General features: G+C 42.4%; 1 protein-coding gene across 2 annotated transcripts in view; it reads left to right on the forward strand.

The window, feature by feature from the left end:
* Positions 1-210: 210 nt before the first annotated feature.
* Positions 211-21,431, forward strand: part of VPS13A (vacuolar protein sorting 13 homolog A) — a 302,560-nt gene continuing 281,339 nt past the window's right edge. For both annotated transcript variants that reach the window (XM_045020500.1, XM_045020501.1), the window contains exons 1-5: positions 211-407; positions 12,889-12,932; positions 18,129-18,171; positions 20,381-20,476; positions 20,806-20,907. In XM_045020500.1, the coding sequence (XP_044876435.1) occupies positions 308-407; positions 12,889-12,932; positions 18,129-18,171; positions 20,381-20,476; positions 20,806-20,907 (385 nt within the window). In that variant the 5' untranslated portion in view covers positions 211-307. The remainder of the gene's footprint in view (positions 408-12,888; positions 12,933-18,128; positions 18,172-20,380; positions 20,477-20,805; positions 20,908-21,431) is intronic.

The raw sequence follows: 21,431 nt of genomic DNA on the forward strand, positions 1-21,431 counted from the left end.
AACAGCGCGCGCACCCTCACCAGGCGCCACCCCGCTACTGTTTAGGTAGTAGCGCGCGCCATCGCGTCACGCGCTCTGCTCTCTGTCAGGTGGCGGTAGGAGAGAACGACCGCTCCTTGTGCGCGTGCGCGGAGGGTGTGGCCCGTTGGGAGAGTCTGCGGGGGAGGGGGTGAGCCCGTAGCCGCGGTTCGGCTCCTACTCGCTGCTCAGGGCGGGGACCCCGCAGCCTCTAGCCTGAGAGGCCCGGGCAGGCGAAGGGGAGCGAGCGCGCGGCCCGAGGCAGCGGCGGCTCCCGGGCCGGGGCAGGATGGTCTTCGAGTCGCTGGTCGTGGACGTTCTGAACCGGTTCCTGGGCGACTACGTGGTGAACCTGGACAGCTCCCAGCTCAGCCTGGGCATCTGGGGAGGTAACGAGAACCCGGCAGGGCAGCGCCCGGCCCCCCTTCCTACCCCACCCCCGCGGGGCAGGCCCTTTCTCGCCCTCGGGCCGGCGCCTGCCCCGCTGCGTGCAGGGCCCGTTCCTGCCGGGGCTCTCGGCAGCGCTGATCTCCTGGAAGTGTCTGGGGGCGGGCGGGGCCGGGGCTGCTGCGCAACCCACGCGCCGTTGCCCCGGGTGTGGCCTGCTCCCCGCGCTGAGCACGGCCCGCTGCCCCCTGAGCTCGCCTCGCCTCGGCTCCGGCTCCTTTCGGAGGGCGAAGGGACGCTGCCAGTGTAGGAGGAGGGCTTCCGCCTGGGGAGGACAACGCTGCTGTTGAGCCCAGCGCGACTAATGGGAAGAGAGCCGAGAACAAACGTTCTTGTTTATGGCTTTGACAGCACTTACATAGAGCCTTGTCCATCTTTACAGTTCGTGTAGGGTGACCAGACAGCAAGTGTGAAAAATCCGGACGGGGGTGGAGGGTAATAGGAGCCTATATAAGAAAAAGACCCAGAAATCGGGGCTGTCCATATAAAATCGGGACATCTGGTCACCCTAAGTTCGTGCCTCCTGTTCCTGTGTCAAGCTATTGCAAAAACAGAGGAAATTGTGACTGCAGAACTAGAGAAATTGGGATGGGGGGCTTTAGGAACAAAGGCAATATCTGAAACTGCTTAACTGTCTTTAGAAAGATCATGTAATCTTTGTATTGGTGTCTCAGTTTAGCTGAAAACTTTTGAAAGGAGCTCTTCGCATCCAAGACCAACGTACCTTTTAAATCTTTTTGGCCTGAGGGCCACATTGGGGTTGCAAAATTGTATGGAGGGCTGGGTAGAGAAGACTGTGCCTCCCCAAACAGCCTGTCCTCTGACCTTTCCCACCCCCTAACTGCCACTCTCAGACCCCTGATCCATCCACCCCCCCGGCTCCTTGTCCCCTAACCACCACCTCCTGGGACCCCCCCACCCCAACTGCCCCCAGGACCCCACCCCCTATCCAACCACCCTGCTCCCAGTCCCCTGACTGCTCTGACCCCTATCCACACTCCCACCCCTTGACAGGCCTCCCAGGACCCAACGCCTATCCAACCCCCCCTGTTCCCCATCCTCTGACCCCTGTCCACACCCCCGCCACCCAACAGGCCCCCCCCGGGATTCCCACACTTATCTACCCCCCCCCCCCGTCCCCTGACCACCCCCCAGAAGCTCCGCTCCATCCAACTGCTCCCTGTCCCCTGACTGCCCCCCGGGACTCCCCTCCCCTTATCCAACCTCCCTGGTTCCCTTACCATGCTGCTCAGAGCAGCATGTCTGGCAGCCCGTCTGGAACCAGAAATGCCGCCGTGCTGCTCGGCAGGAGCGTGCAGCCCCGTCGCCCAGAGCGCTGCCCTCATGACGATGTGGCTGCAAGGGAGGGGTCGGGGGCTAGCCTCCATGGCAGGGAGCTCAAGGGCAAGGCAGGACAGTCCCACAGGCTGTAGTTTGCCCACCTCTGCTTTAAAAACTCTAAAAGAAAGTTGCATTTTAAACACCCCCTTGCAGAGTTTAAAACCTAAACAGGTGAAGTGTTCAGAACCTGAAAGTGAAACTGCCTGTGAATAAAAGTGAATCAGACTTGATTGAATTTTCATTATCCAAGGGTATCGAAAAGCAGGTAACAGTATTAAATTGAATATTGTTTCAAATTTAGTTATATAAAGTGGAAAGAGAAAAGAGTTTTACTGTAAACAGATGATTTATTAAGGATGTATAAAAGGTTGTATTATTTTGCTGCTTCAACATCTAAACACAATGTGGAAGGTTTTATTAACTTGTTTGGCTTTTATTTCTTTTTAACTAAAATTTATCAGCAATGGCAAGTACAGTAACGCCTCACTTAATGTTGTAGTTATGTTTCTGAAAAATGCAACTTTAAGTGAAATGATGTTAAGCGAATCCAATTTCCCCATAAGAATTAATGTAAAGGGGGGGGGCACTAGATTCCAGGGAAACTTTTTTTGCCAGACAAACAATTTTAAACAAGCCATTTAATACTATGCTGGGGGGGAGGGGCGGGGATAGTGTGCATGTGCTGTGTGTTTACAAACATACTGTACATAAAGTACAGTGCTATAGTTGGGAGGTGCCTCTGCCTTACCCTACACAGGCACAGCCCACTGGCACTGGAGATGAGGCAGGCAAGGAGGCTGAAGGTGCTGTAGGCTTGGAGAAGCACATTGCGCAGCAGCGGCAGCTTCCCCTACTCTGCAAGCACCAGGGATGATTGGGGGGGCTCAACCCTCAGCCCGCCCACTCCACCCCTTCCCCCAAACCCCCATCCTTGACCTGCCTCTTCTCCCCCCCATCTCCTCCCCCTTTACTTCCCATGCTGCGTTCTTGCTCCTCCCCCCTCTCTTCTAAACACTGCAAGCCAGCTGATTGCCGCTGGCAGAAGGCAGGGCAGGGAGGGGGAGCCTGCATGCTGAGTCCTCGCTCCTCCCCCCTCCCTGGGACAATCAGCTGGCTTGCGGCGTTGAGGTTGGGGGCAGGAGAGAGGGGGAAGGAGCGAGGACTCAGAGCCCAGGCTCCCTCTCCCCTGGCCTCCTGCCCAGGGCGATCGGCTGGCTTGCGGCGTTGGGGAGGCAGGAGGAGCCTGCGCCCCAAGTCTTCGCTCCTCCCCCCACCTCCTGCCCCTGAAATGCCGCAAGCCAGCTGATTGTCACGGGCAGGAGGGGGAAGGTGCTGGTCCCCAGGGTCTGCTGGTGGGCGGGAGGCGCTGTGTGTGTGTGTGGGGCGGGGGGGGGCGTGGCGTAGGAAGGCTGCCAGCTCTGGAGAAAGCAGGCAGCCAAACAATGTAAGAGTGGACCATTGCACAACTTTAAATGAGCATGTTCCCTAATTGATCAGCAACATAACAATGATAACCGGGACGACTTAAAGTGAGGAGTTGCTGTATGGTCTTCCCTACTCTTTTTGGGGAGGATCTACTGGATGTCTGTCTGAAAACATTGTAACCAACTCCCTCTTGTCCAAGATAGGTTTAAGTCTGTGTGAGCCGTGGTATACAGAAACAGGTAGTGTGAGCAGCAGTGATGACCACACCACAAGCCCTGAAGGTGTGTACTGTAGTTGCTCCAGCTATTGGAGCAATGTAGGCATCTGGGCTCACACAATGACATGCGTGCAGGAATCACAAAATAAACAGAACCTTTACTCTCAGTGTAGATGGGGAAAGGGAGTTAAGTAAAGTAGCAAACAAGTCATATATGTGTGCGTGTGCACACAGATAAGGTGGGGGAGGTAATATACTTTATTGGACAATCTTCTGTTTTGGTGAGAGAGACAAGGTTTTGAGTTTAAATAGAGCAAGCTTGACAACTTGTCACATTCACAAACAGAAGTTGGTCCAATAAGGATATTACCTCACCCACCTTGTTTCCCTAATATTCTGGAAGCAACATGCGCGTGCACACACGCACGCATGTAAAAAGTCAGTTAATAACATGCCTTGTGGTTCTGTATCAGCTTGAATCCCCACTGGCCCCATTGTGTCTTTGGAGCATACATACATTCTGAGACAGGCCTTCTCAGCTAGGGATTTTAATGTCTCTAGTGCCAAGGCTTCTTTCTTGAAGCCCTTCCTTACTCAGAGCCCCTTTTTACCCAGCCCTTCACATGCTTGGTCCAGATTATAGGAGCTTTCCTTGGTCCCCTCAGGATCAGGACAGTCCTGCCTCACTCTTCAGTTTATCTTGATGGCTTGTGTATCTATTTCCACTCCTGGGATTATTTTACTGGGTTAGGAAAAGGGACTTGGCTCTCTGTGAAAACTTCTCTCTCTGCTCAGTCCTAAAGTTGCAACAGCCCAGTTCCCTGCTGGAGAGAGAATGGACCTTGAAAGGACCATTGCTAGCATGTTTATTGTGAGTATCAAGTATCAGAGGGGTAGCCGTGTTAGTCTGGATCTGTAAAAGCAGCAAAGAATCCTGTGGCACCTTATAGACTAACAGACGTTTTGGAGCATGAGCTTTCGTGGGTGAATACCCACTTCGTCGGATGCAACCCACGAAAGCTCATGCTCCAAAAGGTCTGTTAGTCTATAAGGTGCCACAGGATTCTTTGCTGCTTTTATTGTGAGTATGTGTACCTTAATTGTACGGACTGAGTTATTGAATCTTTAATAAAGATGTCAAGTTTCCAGAATGTTAATTGCTCACTTTGTTGTTTCATTAGTTCTCCAGTTGTCCTACAGGAAGACAAGACCTGAATTTCTAATATAAAAAAACTTTCAGCTGCCCCTGTGTGTGTCAGAGGGTAGAAGCTAATTTTTTCCCCCTTTGTAGGATGTCTTTAAGACTTCCCCTGGCTGTTTAATCCAAACAGTATTGGGCTGAATCTGATCTAACTAGATTTTTCTTCACTATATTTCCCTATGGAAGGCAGTTTTGAGATTTGGCTGTAACATAATGGCATGTAGAACCTCACTTACTGACTGGTCTTTTCCCCACTTCCCTTGGAAGGGACACAATTCTACAATCTAACAATTTAAATTGTAGAATTTTTTTTTTGGAATATTCTTTAAAAAATCTTTGCTTACTTTCATACTTTTGTAATAAATTTATCTTTCCTCCTTGATATTTACATACTTGCAATACTTGACAATGCTATACTTTCTCATAGTGGGTTATTTAAGTTTGTTTCTCTTTAATTTTATAATAATAATAATAATTGGAGATATACCAATCTCCTAGAACTGGAAGGGACCTCGAAAGGTCATTGAGTCCAGCCCCCTGCCTTCACTAGCAGGACCAATTTTTGCCCCAGATCCCTAAGTGGCCCCCTCAAGGATTGAACTCACAACCCTGGGTTTAGCAGGCTAATGCTCAAACCACTGAGCTATCCCTCTGGCCCTTATTCAATTTGGTGCATGGAAAATGAGTTTTACCCAGTGGATTCATTTTTCTAATAGCATTGCTCCCAGAACTGTACTGGGTAATCTGTGGCACTGTTGAAACAGCATCAGAGGAGGTTGATTTGCACTAGTCCATGATGTGGTGCAGTTTTGGCATATGCAACCTCAAATACATCTTTCATATTTTGCATTATATGTTAGCCTTTCATTCCAAAAGATCTCAAAGGCTTTGGAAAATAGTCTGTGAGGTCTGGGCATACCATGGATTTATAGTGGCAATATGCTATTTTCTGTCCTATTATCTATCGCTTTCTTAATGGTTCCTAACATTCTGTTCCCTTTTTGGACTGCTGCTCCACATTGAATAGATGTTTTCAGAGAACTAGCCACAATGATTCCAAAACTTTCTTGAATGGTAACAGCTAATTTGGACCCCATCATTTTGTATCTATAGCTGGGATTATGTTTTCCAATATGTATCAGAGGGGTAGCTGTGTTAGTCTGGATCTGTAAAAGCAGCAAAGAGTCCTGTGGCACCTTATAGACTAACAGACGTATTGGAGCATGAGCTTTCGTGGGTGAATACCCACTTCGTCGGATGCATGCAATACCAACGAAGTGGGTATTCACCCACGAAAGCTCATGCTCCAATACGTCTGTTAGTCTATAAGGTGCCACAGGACTCTTTGCTGCTTTTCCAGTATGCATCACTTTGCAGTTACCAACACTGAATTTCATCTCTTGTTTTGTTGGCCTGCGTAAACCCCATACTAAGCAAAGATAGGGCTGGAGGGAGGGGAAGGAGGAGAGTCTCTCCTGTTTATAAGCAAGCAGCTTTATCACAATCCCATGCAGCTCCCAATCATGGAGGGAGGCACCCAAAGCTGCAACCAACAGAGGAAACAAGGCCTGCTATAAAGAGGAGAGTACAGAGAAGGAAAGGGAGGCATAAGAGCCTGGGATAGCAATTGGATGACAGCTCTGCACCAGGCTGCCTACAAGAAAACAGCCAGAAAATTGAAGGAGACTGCAAGCACAAAAAGTAAAAGGCTAGCAAACTTAATTGGAGGTGAGGGTCCAGGAATTGACCTGAGAGCAGACTATAAAGGGTCAGTCAGGAGAAGCTGAGACCCCTCAAGAGACCATACTAAGAGATGGTGACACCCAGTCACCCAGTTTTGTGATATCCCATTGTAACTGTAGTTAGCTTTGGACTTAACTGTCTTGAATAATTTTGTATCACCTGCAAACTTTGCCACCTTACTCTTTGCCCCCTTTTCCAGATCATTTATGAATATGTTAAACAGCATGGATTCCAGTACAGATCCATGGGGGACCCAGCTGTTTACCCCTCTCCATTGTGAAAATTGACCATTTATTTTTACTCTGTTTCCTGTCTCTTAACGGTCTTAACCAGTTACTGATCCATGAGAGGACCTTCCCTCTTGTCCCATGACTGTAAAGTTGGCTTAAGAGCCTTTGATGTGGGACCTTGTCCAAAGGTTTCTGAAAGTCCAGGTAAACTATATCAACTGGATCACCCTTTACACATGTTTGTTTGACTTTCTCAAAGGATTCTTTTAAATAGATGGTTGAGGCACGATTTCCTTTTATAAAAGCCATGTTGACTCTCCCCTAACATTGTGTTCATCTATGTGTTGGATAATTCTTTTCTTTTAACAAGGTCATTTTGAATTCTAACCCTGCCCTCCAAGTGCTAGCAACCCCTTGCAGCTTGGTGTCATCTGCAGATTCTATAAGATACTCTCCACTTATTTATCCAAGTCATTAAAGAAAATATTGAATCAGACCGGACTCAGGGCAGACCCTTTGGGACCCCATCAGATATGTCCTCCTGGGTATGACGGCAAACTACTGATAGCTACTCTTTGAGTACAATCTTTCAACTAGTTGTGCACCCGCCTTATAGTAATTTTATTTAGCCAACATTTCCCTAGTTTGCTTAAGAGAATGTCATGTGGGACTGTCAAAAGCCTTACTAAAATCAAGATAGCCTGTCTGCAGGTTTCCCCCATCCACTACACCAGTAACCCTATCAAAGAAGGAAATTAGTTTTGCATGATTTGTTCTTGACAAATCTAATATTGGGATGTATTTATAACCGTCTTATTCTCTCGGAGCTTACAAACTGGTAGTTTCAATCCGTTTGCCTGGTACAAGTTAGTCTTACTGGCCTGTAATTGCCAGGATTGCCCCTGGAACCTTTTTAAAAATCTTGTGTTACGTTAGGTAACCTCCAGTCATCTGGTGCAGAGGCTGATTTAAGTGACCAGTTACATACTGCAGTTAGTAGTTCTGCAATTTCATATTTGAGTTCCTTCCAAAATCTTGGGTGAATAGCATCTAGTCCTGGTGACTTCTTATTGTTTAATTTATCAGTTTGTTCCCAAACCACCTCTATTGACAACTCAATCTGGGACGGTTCTGCAGATATGTTTATCTTCCCTTACAGAGGATAACCAGGGGTGTGCGCAAGGGAGCGCAAGCAGGGACATGCCCCCCAATAATCAGCGAGGGACGCAGTACTCCCCCTCCCCGCCCGGGGCTGTGGCGCGGAGAGAGGCTTCCCAGGGAGTCCTCTCTTCCCGCTGCAGCTACTCCCCCTGCCCCCTGGGGCTGCGGTGGGGAGAGAGGCTTCCCAGGGAGTCCCTCTGAGAGGAGACTCTGGGAAGCCTCTCTCCCTACTGCAGTCCTGGGGGGCAGGGGGAGTCCTCTCTCCCTGAGGGCCGGGTGGAGAAGGTGGGGCAGCAAGCTCTTCCCGGGATCAGGGATGGGGAAAGGGAACTTCTGTGCCCCCCCAGAAGGGGTCAGATTTAAATTTCTGTGCACACCCTTGATGCTAACTGAATGCATGTTGATCTAAAGATTAGTCAATCTGTTCTGAATCACTTATAGATTTACCAAGATTCTATTTAGGAAAAAACAAACAAACAACAGATTGAGTTATAAAACAAAGGACAAGTAGAAAAACATATAAGTATATTGTGTGATTCTATTTAGTTTTATAAACACTTAAAAATACTACTTCCATATTAACATCTGAGAACTTTCTGGACAGGAGAAAATAAAAGAATTATGGAGACTAACATTTAGGGTTAGATGTATAATCATGGTTATAGTATGAGCTCGAGTAGCTAGTATTGAAGACTTGCACTATGAAATAACTAACCTAACTTCATTATCAAGTTTAATTTTAAATAAAACTATTGTGCCATTTGTGAACAATTATATGACTTCTTTCTTGTGCTTCAAAAATATAATTTGATTTAACAAATGTGAATATTGTGATGTGGGAGTTATGTATATATGAAATGCCCTTTGTTTAAGTAGCTAGATTACAGATTTTCATAATTGTGCACATAATTGTAATGTAGTTTTCATAGGTCTCACTTGTTGAAACCATTTGGAAACTATGGGAAGAATGTAGAATGCTTCTTAAGTGGTATGTCACTCAGGGAGTCAATAATGTTAATGCTTTGACTTGCACAGGCTATCAGTAAATTTCCAGGTGTTTTAATCTAGAAATCTTTCAGTTGTTTGGGTATCAAATTGTTTGGTTACCAGATGGTTGGGTCCTTCTCCATACAATCCTGCCACAAATACGATGGGAGAGCTGCGGTCCAGCTGGAGTGCCCTCAGCTGATAAGAGGGTTAGTGGGAGAACTAGAAAGATATAAGTAGCTGTTTTCAAGTAAATCTTGAACTGTGCATAGCTTGTGCAATGTGATTATATTGGTAAAGAGAGAGCCTCTCCCCCATGGAGTTCAGGAGTGGTGAAAGGGAGGGTATTGTAATCCCACTTACTCTCACCTCTTGCCCTCCTCAGTAGCACCAAAGTACTCAGAAATTTTAGTGTTTAAGGCTTCAACATGGTACTTAAGCATGTTTCTAACTTAAAGCAGTCCTCTGGATTCAGTGGGATTGGGTACTCACAGTGCTTTAAATTAGGCATGTGTTTGTGTACCTTGCTGAATCAGGACCTGACTGCTCAAGAAAGGCCATCTGAATGCCTGTTTTTTTTCTTAGTAGGTGGCCTGATTTTTCATAGGTGCTGATTATATTCAACTGCTGTTAAAGTCAGTGGGAGATGCAGGCATGGAGCGCTTACAAAAATCCATTCACTCTTATTTAGGAGCCTAAACAGGCTCATTTTTAAGCACCTAGATTTTAACACATTTTTAACAGTCATTTCATTTAGGTTTTTGTGTAGCAATTTCTTAAATTTAAAAACAAAACAAAGTTATGAGGCATGCTAAAAGATAAAATTAAGTTGGTATAAAAAACTTCATGAGGAATGGACCTGCTGACCATGCTCAGACCAGAGTCTATTGGTTGTGAATGAATAGTGTGGTAATGAAATAGCAGTCAACTTGAAGGGTAGTAAATGTTAAAACTCCATTTCAGACAAAAGGGAAAAGAAGCTGAAAAGAGAAATTTTAAACCATTTTTTGCTTGGCTGCCAATCACAGATTCCCTCTCCAATTCCCCCCTCCTTTTTAAGTGAGTTGGTAGTGTTTTATTTACATTAAATATGTAAATTAGATAGCATCTGCTCCTAACTATTGCAGTAGCTAAGGAATTGATTGCAGTATCTTTTTATTTTAACTTTCTGCTCAGAATATCTGTGATATGATACATGGAATATATGTGGTATGGTACAGCTTTATTATCAGCATCATCACAGGTAAAGCTAAGGAGCTGGGAAAAATAACTCTTCCACCAAGCAGTGATGTATGGACTGTTATGTCACTCAAGAAGCCAAACCAGTAATCCAGGAGTAAACTCTTGTGCTTTCAATATGCCTGCCTGTGTTAACAGTTTGTAGCTAACTTTTCTAACACTTATAGCTGACAACCAAAGTTTAATAAATTATGTCCTAACCCATGCAGTGCACTGTGGTGTTCATAAGTTAGCTTTCTTTTGCAAACTGTAAAGTATTAGTATACTTAAAGCTACATAAAAGTAAGGAGAAAAAGAGCTCAGAAAAAAATAAATGAAGATAAAGGTGGAAGTGAAGATGATGGTAGATGGTGAAACAAACAAATGACCATATTGACTGGAGTGGGAAAGTGACTTAAAAAAAAGTGAGGGGAAAATATGAATAAAAATAAACGGAAAGTTTGAAGACAAGATGTTTGAAAAGGAATAAGAGAAATGATAGAAAGGAGCAAATGAGACAAGGCCTAATCCAAAGTCCATGGAAGACAATGGGAGTCTTCCCAGGACCAGAGTGAAATCAGTGGGTTTTTTTTATTTAAAACTTATTGCTGATGATCATATAATAAGATGTTACACAGTCAAATTAAAAAGTGTGGGTAAACTTTTTAAGCAATGACTAGGGCTTCAGTGGCATGGTACTCACTAATCTCTGGAATTTGTGCATGGAAAACCATTCAGAACTTTGAAGATGCACGGTATAAAAATATTTACCGGGTAATTTACAAACCAAATTATAATTTAATTTATAAATGAGATGTTTAGAGCCTCTGAAAGTCCTGGAAGAAATGTAGTATAAACAAAATTTAACTATTGACCTGGAGAGTCCTATTACTGCAGACGTTTCACAAGATTTTGTTGGATGACACTGAGAGATGTGGCACCCTCAGTTGACTAGTAAAAATAAACAACCACCTCGTACAGTACAAGACAGACTAAAATAAAAATGCCTTTTTAACTTTAGGTTGCCATTATGCATAGATGTATATGGAGGAGCATAAATGTAAAACAAACAAGCGCTTGACATGATGGAAAGTAGATAAATATTCAAATACACTCTCAGTTCATACAGTCTCTTAAATACACACATTTGAAATGGTGACATCTCTTCAGTGAAGATTTAGCATTTTTACCTGAGCCCTGCAATGAAGTATCATTACCAGATTTCATTATATCTGTAAAGTGTTGTTTAGAAGATTTATTGGTGTACTATGAGGCACAAGTAATTCAGATTAAATTGCATATGTCAAACCAAATAAAAAACCTTGTTTTGATGGCTTTCTTGTTTACTTGACAATTTACAAAGGTCCATAATCTGTAGGGCATCTCCTAGTCACTGGCAAGCTACTGATCTACTTTATATGTATGTAGTGCATCACAGCAAATTCTTCTTCCTGGGGCCTCTTCATAATCCTAATTGTGGGTTATGGTGTTCCTGGTGTCAAGCTGTGATATATTCCTAGCCAGCAGTGTCCACTGGTGCCACTCGCTCTCCCTATGCAGAAGAGCATAATAAAGGGGGCAGTGGCCTCAACTGCCCTTCAGTTGCTTTTTATTGCTGAAGATGCAGTGAGCTTGAGTCACACAGTGTCCTCAGCGCTTTCCTCATCTGTTTCTTTGTCTTGATTCTGCCCTTTGTGGACTATTTTCTTTTTAGTTTCACAGATTATTTAAACATTATTTAGTACGCTTTTCTTCAGATTGAAGCATAAAGAAAAATGAATCATGCTGAAAGTACAAATTCAGAAGGTATAATAAACTTTGTTTGGAGCTGAATATTGTTCTTTGGGCCTCATGGGAATGCTGCCGACACAAAAGTCTATTGCTCACAAATGGTGTTGCACAGATGTGCAGCTCAGTAAAGACTCTAGTTAACACTCTCATAGTTGCTTTGCCTCTACAGCATTAACTGGAATGAAAAGCAGGAAAATCTTATCTAAGTAAGCAGATACAACTTAGTATATACACGGGCAGCAGATCTGTTGAGCAGCAATGTTCTGTATTTATTCAGATAGTCACTTTTCTGAGCACATTCACACCTAAAGACATTTACAGTTAGATTTACTTAATTGCTCTAGTTGGAAACATGAACATTAATTGTAAGCCTATAGAAGTCAGTTAAATGGATGTTTACCCAGGTTGTTGTTAACAGATGCAATTTCAGACTTTGTGACTTTTCTGGATACTAGGGCATCATCTAAAACCTACTAAAGTCAGTGAGAGTCTTCCATTTCTTCAGTGGCCTATTGGTCACCACCTCAGTCAGTAACAGAGGATCCAATAATTTATTCAGTTGTCTTATTTAAAAAAAAAAATCAGTTCTGGTATGTTAACAATTGGCACATAATATTCTGTATAGAAATTTAGAACACCTAGTTCTGTAGGCAATTCTGATACTTTAAAGCATGTCTCAGAGAACTTTTGTGTGAAAATAGTAGCAGCTAGTAAAGACACATGAAACTTGTTTACATAGAGTCATCTCTGAAGGTCTCCTGATGTTGCTGTAGCACTGGTGCTAGTATCATTGGCAGTTCTACTGCAGACTGGCCGCTAATATTTTTGATCATGTCCCCATTGATTCTAGACCTGCTTTGAGACTGCTGGTTTGCAATAGTGCTCCCTTCGTTATTGGCAACTGTGTGACATTTTTCAGGGGAAAATGTCATTAATTGCAACATATGGTCTGTTTTCTCTTCATAAAGAACAAACAAATATTAATACTAATCTGCTATCCTAATTGATGAAAACTCACTGTGAAATAAAGGTGCTTATAGGTTTGCAGTATAGGAGATACAGAACTGTGTTTTAACTACAATTTTAACCCTTTTAATTTTTCCCTTTAGGAGCTGTAGCACTTAAGAATCTTGAAATAAAGGAAAATGCACTGGTAAGTTCAAAGCAAGCAAAAATGAGAAACTGTTACTACTGTTGTGAAAATAGTTGTTTGTATAGTATATTGCACATGTAAAGTGACATATAAGGATGAAGTTGGTTGATTTTTAGCTAGAATAGTAAGCAGACATCTTTCATCTCAAGAAATGAATTGCTTTGGTCTTCTAAAAAACCTTCAAAAGTTCTTTGTTCTTTCGTTTTTATGGACTGCTCTGCTACTATTATTTGAGAGGCCATTTGAAAAAAATTTCATGAGGAAGCTTGAATGATAGTTACAAGTCCAATCTAAAAATATATTTTTAGCTTTATAAATAATAAAGCTTTGCTGGCTAGAACACAGTTTGTCAAGCACATAATCTAGTACAGAGGTTGGCAACCTTTCGGAAGTGGTGGGCCGAGTCTTCATTTATTCAGTCTAATTTAAGGTTTCGTATGCCATTAATATATTTTAACGTTTTTAGAAGATCTCTTTCTATAAGTCTATAATATATAACTAAACTATTGTTGTATGTAAAGTAAATAAGGTTTTTAAAATGTTTAGAAGCTTCATTTAAAATTAAATTAGAATGCAGAGCCCCTCAGACCTGGTGGCCAGGACCCCGGGCAGTGTGAGTGCCATTGAAAATCAGCTTGCGTGCCGTCTTCGGCACCTGTGCCATAGGTTGCCTACCCCTGATCTAGTAAAACACTATTTGAGATTAATATTAAACTATAGAGAATAGAATCTCCTGAGCACATCAGGAAATATTAAAACATGTTCATGTCATAGAAACCTTTTTTTAATTTAAAGTTTTGCACAATCACAGCAGAAAATTTAAAAACAGCCCAAAGTCTTAGATTTCCCTAAGCATGTCTCAGAAGATTAGAGGGAGAAAAATAAGACCTTTTGTATGGACAATACATGGTCAAAAATTTTAATCTAGCAATTACTCAAATAATTTTGGCAATATACTCAGAGGGTTATTTCACTTAGCATCACCCTGTTCCAGGAATGCTGGAATTTGTTTGAAGGCCTTGGACTTATTTTCCAGTGCTTCCAACTTGTGTCACAATAAATAACATTTTAAATTTTCTCCAAGGAATGCCAGAATAGATTTTTGTTGCATGAAAACTGTATTAATTTAACTGAGTCCCATAGTCTTAATTTTCAAAAATTAAGCATTTTGAGTATTATGTGAAATATTATAAAGTATTAAACTATACAGTTGGCATTTATGTCAAGAAATATTTTGCACCGAATAGTTGCTCCTGATGTTCTGCACTTTAGGAAGAAACTGGTGGAACTTCTGTTTTTTTTAAAATGCTTTTTGAATCCCCCAAAGCAGTGGTGGTTGGGTAGAACTTGATCCAGACTTCCTGCAGACTGTAAATATTGCCCTCTGAATATTAGTCAGTTTCTTCTTGAGATGCATCTATGAAGGAACTCGCTATGGGAAACTGTGCCTCGTTGACTGTTGCTTCAGTCCTTCACCCAATGATGCCTTACTGGATAATGTTTTTATTTCTGTAACCCTGTCTTTCAGCGGATCTGGCTGGTTTAAAAAAAAATAATCTTAAAACCTAAGGAATTTCTAATAGCCTTGCACTAAGGAGTTATGGTGATAATCGGGCTAGAAATTTACTCAACTGTAAAAAGAATGTGAAAGTTCTTAAGATGTCACAATAACCTATAATAGAAAAAGATATGAAAGGGAGAGAGACTGATTTAGTCCAAACAAAAAGACATACAGATATAACTCAAGGGCTGTGTTAAGATCATGCTTGGTAAATAAGGAAAGAGTGTGGAACCAGAATTGGTGTGTTGGAAACTAGGCCTGATTGGTGGACAATATAATGAGGGGATTGGCTGTTCCACCCAGTATTCCCTTTGGGGAGTCCTTAGAGATTTTTGGGAGAAAAATTGGCTCCTGGAACAAGTGTCACCATCATGGCCACTCTTTCCACTGTCTACTTGGACCCCAGGCCTTGGTCACCCAGAGAGATGTCCTGACCAGACTAGGCCAGAGAGGGGACCCAGAAGACATCACCACTTCTGTTGGGTCCAGCTGAATACAGAAGACCACCTGAGAGGAAACTGGATCAGACCTTAGCAGCAGCAGCAACCTCTCTCAACTAATTGCTCTTTTCGCCAGAAAGGACAGTTATTACCATCTTAGATGGTGTCTAAGAGACTGTCAAAAAAGATTTTTTTCCTCTTCTAATAACTGTCTCCCACTAAAGGGAAAGGGAACAAGGGATGCTGTTAAGCTGAAAGCCTTACTTAATATTTTACATTTCAACTGCTTTAATTGTTTTTCCTTCTTTTCTTTATCTTTATCTTTAATAAAAGCTTAAGAGGATTTCTAATGGTGCATTTTCCATGGTAGTAAGCAGGCTGAGATCTCTGTAAACCAAACCCCAGATCTCATTTAACGCCTTTGACTCTCTGGGCACATATATTCCATCTAAGTTAATGCAGAAAAGCTAAAATCCAGGACTGATATCCCTCAGGTGATCTTCATCAGAGAAGCAGATTGACAAGTTAAATTTTCCTTTATGAGCTCAATATCTGACTTTCTTTAAAACAAACAAAAAAAGTGATCTGATTCATTCTTCATTGTGCCATGGCTCACAGGTCTAATACAATAGGTACTTCAACTGGAATAACTGCAAGTTGGAAGTAGAACCAGACCTGTGAATCACTGGTAGTAGGGGAATGACCTGTTCCCCGAAGTTCTTCTCAGTTTTCCTTCAAGTGCATTGGGTGCACACACACCTAAAGTGAAATGTATCTGTGTGTCCAATACACTCACCATCTCCAGGAAGTGCTGTTTGTGGCTGCAAGCTTCAGGTCAACTGAAGTGACTGCAAAATATGATAGAAGATTTGCCCTTTGAAGGATCCAAGCTTTTTTCCCCTCAAAAGTCAGACAACGCTATGTGCACTGTAAAGGACTCCTGTGAAAATCTCTGTTCACTAGGAGTTTGCACTCCAATGAAAAAGGAGCCCTTTAGACCTCACCTTTGTTATAGATCCTTGATCCAGTAGAGATCAGACGATTCTACCAAGAGGGGGTCTAGACCTCTCCATTGTTGCCAGCCAATGTTGTCTAGAGCAGTGGTCTCCAAAGTGGGGTGTGCTTTGGCAAAAATGTTAGAGCCGGTGCAGCAGGGGGTGTGTGCTCAAAATTTTTTTACTGATGGGGTGCGTGATCAAAAAAGTTTGGAGACCACTGGTCTAGAGGTCCTTCTAACCAGACAGCCTCAACCTCCAAGTAGTCCTTTTTGACTGCTTGATCATGCTCAATACTGACCATGTCTCCTTTGGGAGACAACTATCTCATTTTCTCCGTGCTTGGAAAGAGATCTTGTCAGACCGCTGGAGATTACTTGAATGAGCGACTCCATGGCTAAATTGAAAATGATGGGGCTCGAGACAGCCTTGCTTCACACCGCTAAATAGGAATTTCAGGCGTCTCTCCTTCCGTGGAGCGGATGGTGGTAGTGCAGCCTTCAGACAACATCCCTATTGTGAATACCTGCAAATCAGCCACATGGTAGTCTGTACAAACTTTTTCCAGACATAATGCTGTCACTCAAGCCTGTAGACACTATGCCAGCTTTGGCAAGCTGGTGTTAGTCTGTTCAAGTGATCCAAAGGCCAAGGACCTGTAAGTGGTCACCTACAGTGGAATACATACATGCACAATCCCTTGAAGGAGAAATAAAGAGTTACTTACTTGTACAGTAACTGTTGTTCTTTGAGATGTGTTGCTCACATACATTACATGACCCTCCCACCTGCCTCAATACTTTGGACATTGTATGCAGTGATGCAAAGGTGCAGAGAGGACAGTGGTGGACACATCCTTTTATGCTCTTGGCTTGACACATGAGGAGAACAGGGATATATTGAACAGCTAGTGCAGAGGTCCCCAACACGGTGCCCGCCCGCGGGCGCATCTAAATGCGCCCGCGTCTTGGCTGGCCGTCGAGCATCCACCGAAATGCCGCTGACAGGCGGCGTCATCGAGAGGCGTTGCTGCCGAAATTCGGTGGCATTTCGGCAGATGCTCGACCACCGCCATGGTCTTTCGTCTGGCGCCCGCCAGATGAAAAGGTTGGGGACCACTGAGCTAGTGGAACGGCTGGCAGAAGTCTTCAGTATCTTATCCTGTCACATCTGTTGACAGAGTTCAGGGAATATTCTCAGCTCCCTCAATTGGTGAGTGCAGAGAACCAGATTTTGTTGGCGGGATTAATTAATAAACTAGGCAGAGTAATCCTTATGGTAGTTGCCAGCTGGGGTTAATAGAGGGGGCTTTTTCAGGTCCCAGTTCAGTCCAGGAAATGGGTATCAGAAGAAAAAATCATAATACCCACCAGCTGGAACACAAGGATTCAGTAAGGTCTTGGAGGACTCTTCCTTCCAACAAACTTGCTCTAGTCATGACAGGCTAGGGCATTTATAAATAAATTAGGAATAAACATGATCAGTGTTATTCCAGAGAAAAAATCAACTTCTGTTCTGGGAAGAGCATACTTTCCTACCACTATGGGGACTGCCCATCAATGGAGAGATGAACATCAGAACTTACATGGCAGAAATTGGGTTAAGCAGAGTGGAACCTATATCCAGAAATACTCTCACTCCTTGTCAGTATATTTACACATGGAAACACCAAGCAAGTACTCTGTGGAAACATCAAAGGACCGAGTATTTCCTTTCTGCTAGTGACTGACAGGGCTGGTTCTGCTCTCAAGCTCCAAGCAGGCTGACCTACGTATTCTAATTTGTAGGCCTTATCACTTGAAGGGAAACTTTCAGGTAAGCACAGATACATATTCCTATTCTGGTAGTGTTGCATTCCAGTGTAGCAAAAAAACTACTACAAACTTTTTACATTCTGCCTCTAATGTTTTAACAGTCTGAAGAAGAGTAAATGTCACATCCCCCTAAAAATGGTTTTGTGATCTAATAAACACATGTTGAAACTAATATGGTTGACATCTAATATGGTTAGACATCTGGAAAAGACTCCCATACTAAGATATTAAAGAGTATATGTTCTCAATTTATGTTTTGTGTTTGGAGCTAAGTGAATAGTAGTGTAATTTTGCCAAGAGAGGAGTTGGGAAGAAAACATAAAGGTAAATTCAATATATTGCTTAAATAGGTCTAAATATTTTTTTTAAATATATTCTTTTTGCAGAGTCAGCTGGATGTACCATTTAAAGTAAAAGCAGGGCATATTGGTAAGTTGCATTTTTGTAGCATGCACTACTTTGTAATAAATGGAGCAAGAGCCTGCTAATGTATTTTCTGTTCTTACAACTGATCTCAAGCATTTCAAATAGTTAATTTTCTCAAGGGTGCTCTGCAGTGTGTAAATGAATGTGAATCAGTTCACGCATTCTGGAATAAATATCTTCATACCTGTAAAAGACATTCTTATTTTAACTCTGGAAGGGGGAATGCTAACATGGAAAATAAAAGGAAGATTTGCCTAGTTATCAAATATTTTAGAATGTATAAAATATAAAATAACACTGTGTTTAAAAAACAAAAAACCCCAACAACTACATAATTTAGATTTTTTTCTTTCCTGCCTCCTGTAGTGTGCGAACACTTCAGCAGGCTTCCCATCAGCAGCATGTTGCATGACTTTGGGAGGTTTCCTCAGAACATAAATTGACTGGTTGTTGCATGACAAGAATTAGCGACTGTCATAAGGCAGGGCTTCTCCCCAGTTTCTAAGGACTCACTGTCACGCTCTGTTTCCTTTAGTCAGGTTTATTTTCCAAACTCAAACAAACAAAACAGTACCTCAGTTCACCTTTTGCATTTCAGACTGTCACTGTCTCTCCTCCCAGGGGACTCTGGCAGTCCTGCTGCTTCTGTTTCCTGCAGCTTCCTGGCTCTCTCTCAGCCAGCTGACCCTCACTGGGCCTGTCTCTGACCCTTCATAGCCCTGGATGCAACATTGCTCCCTTAACTGGCTGCAACTGGGGGCGCCTGTTCTGGAAACTGGGACTGGACCTACTTAAGTTACAGGCAGACAGCCACCCTGTGACATACTGTACTTCTCTTTCTCCCTCCCCCTTTTAAAAAAACAACTCCTCACAGGCAGGTTTTTTTTTTTGATGTGTGAGGCCCTTCTGGACTGCTTTCACCCCGCCCCTTCCCCCCAACGAAAACACAAAAAACTTGGTATAAACTCTTATGTACAAATTCATACACATCAGTATTCCCCAAATACCGCACAGTCCTTAAAGCCAACATTACAATCCATACCATCCCCAGAGCACTGTCCTCATAACAGCAAAGAATCCTGTGGCACCTTATAGACTAACAGACGTTTTGCAGCATGAGCTTTCGTGGGTGAATACACACTTCTTCTTCTTGCATCCGAAGAAGTGGGTATTCACCCACGAAAGCTCATGCTGCAAAACGTCTGTTAGTCTAGAAGGTGCCACAGGATTCTTTGCTGCTTCTACAGAACCAGACTAACACAGCTACCCCTCTGATACTTGTCCTCATAACATCATCTTCTCCAGGGCTTTGAGAAGGGCATCTTCTCTGCACACTGAGGCTTCAGCATGTCTGCACATAGAGATTCTTAAGTTCTCAAGTTCACTGACAGTGAGGTTCAAGCGACTTCTTTCTTCCTGTCTTGAGTGGCTTGATGTTCTCTGGCCAGCTGCTCTTTTTCTTGCTGAATCAGCTGTAGCTCTCATTCTGCAGCCACCAGTTGCTCTCTCAAGTCCCTTGTCTTCACAACGGAACCCATACAACAAATGTCCTCTGCCTTTCCTCCTGTGAAGGACCACGGCCTTCACCCCAGCCGGAGAGGTTGTGAGAGGCTGAGATGTAAAGGGGGAAAAATACGCTGGGAGTGATAGCCCTGCGTGTTCTTGAAGAACTATTTTGCCTATGTTTGAGAAATAAAACTGCCTAAAAGAGACTAGGCATGGCAGTGAGTTTTTTGGGGGCCGGGAAGACGACTTACTTGTTACAATGTCATTGAATTGAAAAAGCATATATTTTATAAGGAAATGTGCTGAATCTCAGTCCAGTATTTTTTCCTCATTCAAATTTATCCCTAAGTGCACTTTTTCCATAAAGGGTACAATAAATACTTTAAAAATATTTTGATTGAGCCAGCAAGATGTGCGCATATCTAAAATGTCCAGTCCTGTTGCTATTGGCCTTATCTTTCCTCATTGCATCCTGTTCCCATTCCTATGTGTTTACCCTGCTAGTTGCTATTTCTAAAAAAATTATAATATATCTAAAGATTGTAAACTTGTCACAGACTGTTTTTTTGTTTGCTTTGAAAAGCACTTAACATGCATTTGACTATGTTATGGCAATTTTAGGTTGTTTTTTTTTTTTTAAACCTTGTAACATACTTTTCAGTCAAATTTCATTACATATTGTTAACTTTTCTTTTATATACTGTAGGTCAACTTAATCTACAAATTCCATGGAAATACCTTTATACTCAACCAGTTGAGGCTGTTCTGGATGGAGTTTATTTGCTTATAGTGCCTACAGCCAGTAAGTTGAGTGAGAGGAAAATTGTATATCATTGAGCTTTATTTTATTGTAATACTATTTTAAAAATCACAGTAATAGATGATGTATACAATTAGTCTTATTCCCAGTAGTTGCTGTTGTCTGACCCAAGTTATATCTTTCATATTTGATTTTCATTTACTGTATTATTAAATCTTTCTGTTTAATATGTTCAAAAGAGATATTTCTTCATTTCATCAAAATTATCTTCAAAGATGTTTTTGGAATTTTAACTTTATTTTTATATATACATGTATATATATATATACATACACACTTGTGTCTTAACATTCTCTCCCTTCTTTATGTAGGCATAAAATATGATGCTGAAAAGGAAGACAGACAGCTCCTAGAAGCGAAGCAAAGGGAACTACAAAGAATAGAGGATGCAAAACAGAAAATAGCTGACCAGGGTAAGGAGGAAAAACAAATAATATGGCTGTATGCATTGCTAGATCTTTTAACTCAAAAAATGCCTGATGTTAAATTAATTGAATATGGATTCTAGCAGATTAGTTGCTGCCCTTCCAATATTTTTTAAAATGTTTTAGTTATGTGCACTAACATATAGTAAATTCACTAATGTCCCTTAACTAGTAGCTGGGAAAACTGATGGCTACTCGCTACTGTACATTTTTGTGCAGGATATTTACTTATTTCCAAAGTTTCTGTATTACTTATAAATATTGACACTAGGGATAGTCCAGCTATTATAGTTGGTACTTCAGTCACATTATCAGGCTTTCAGGACACATCTACTGCATAAAGTTTCAAAACTAAACATGAATAGATACAATTCACCTTTTTTTTACAATTGTCTGCCAAACTCACTTTCTCTCTGATATGAAGCAAATTTAATTTTGCCTCCAACAACACAGAATCTCCTTGTATCTTTGTGGCAATGCCTCCCTAAAGGCTAATTCTACAACATATAGAG

Source organism: Mauremys mutica, chromosome 6, assembly GCF_020497125.1.
Source record: "Mauremys mutica isolate MM-2020 ecotype Southern chromosome 6, ASM2049712v1, whole genome shotgun sequence".
Lineage (NCBI taxonomy): Eukaryota > Metazoa > Chordata > Testudines > Geoemydidae > Mauremys > Mauremys mutica.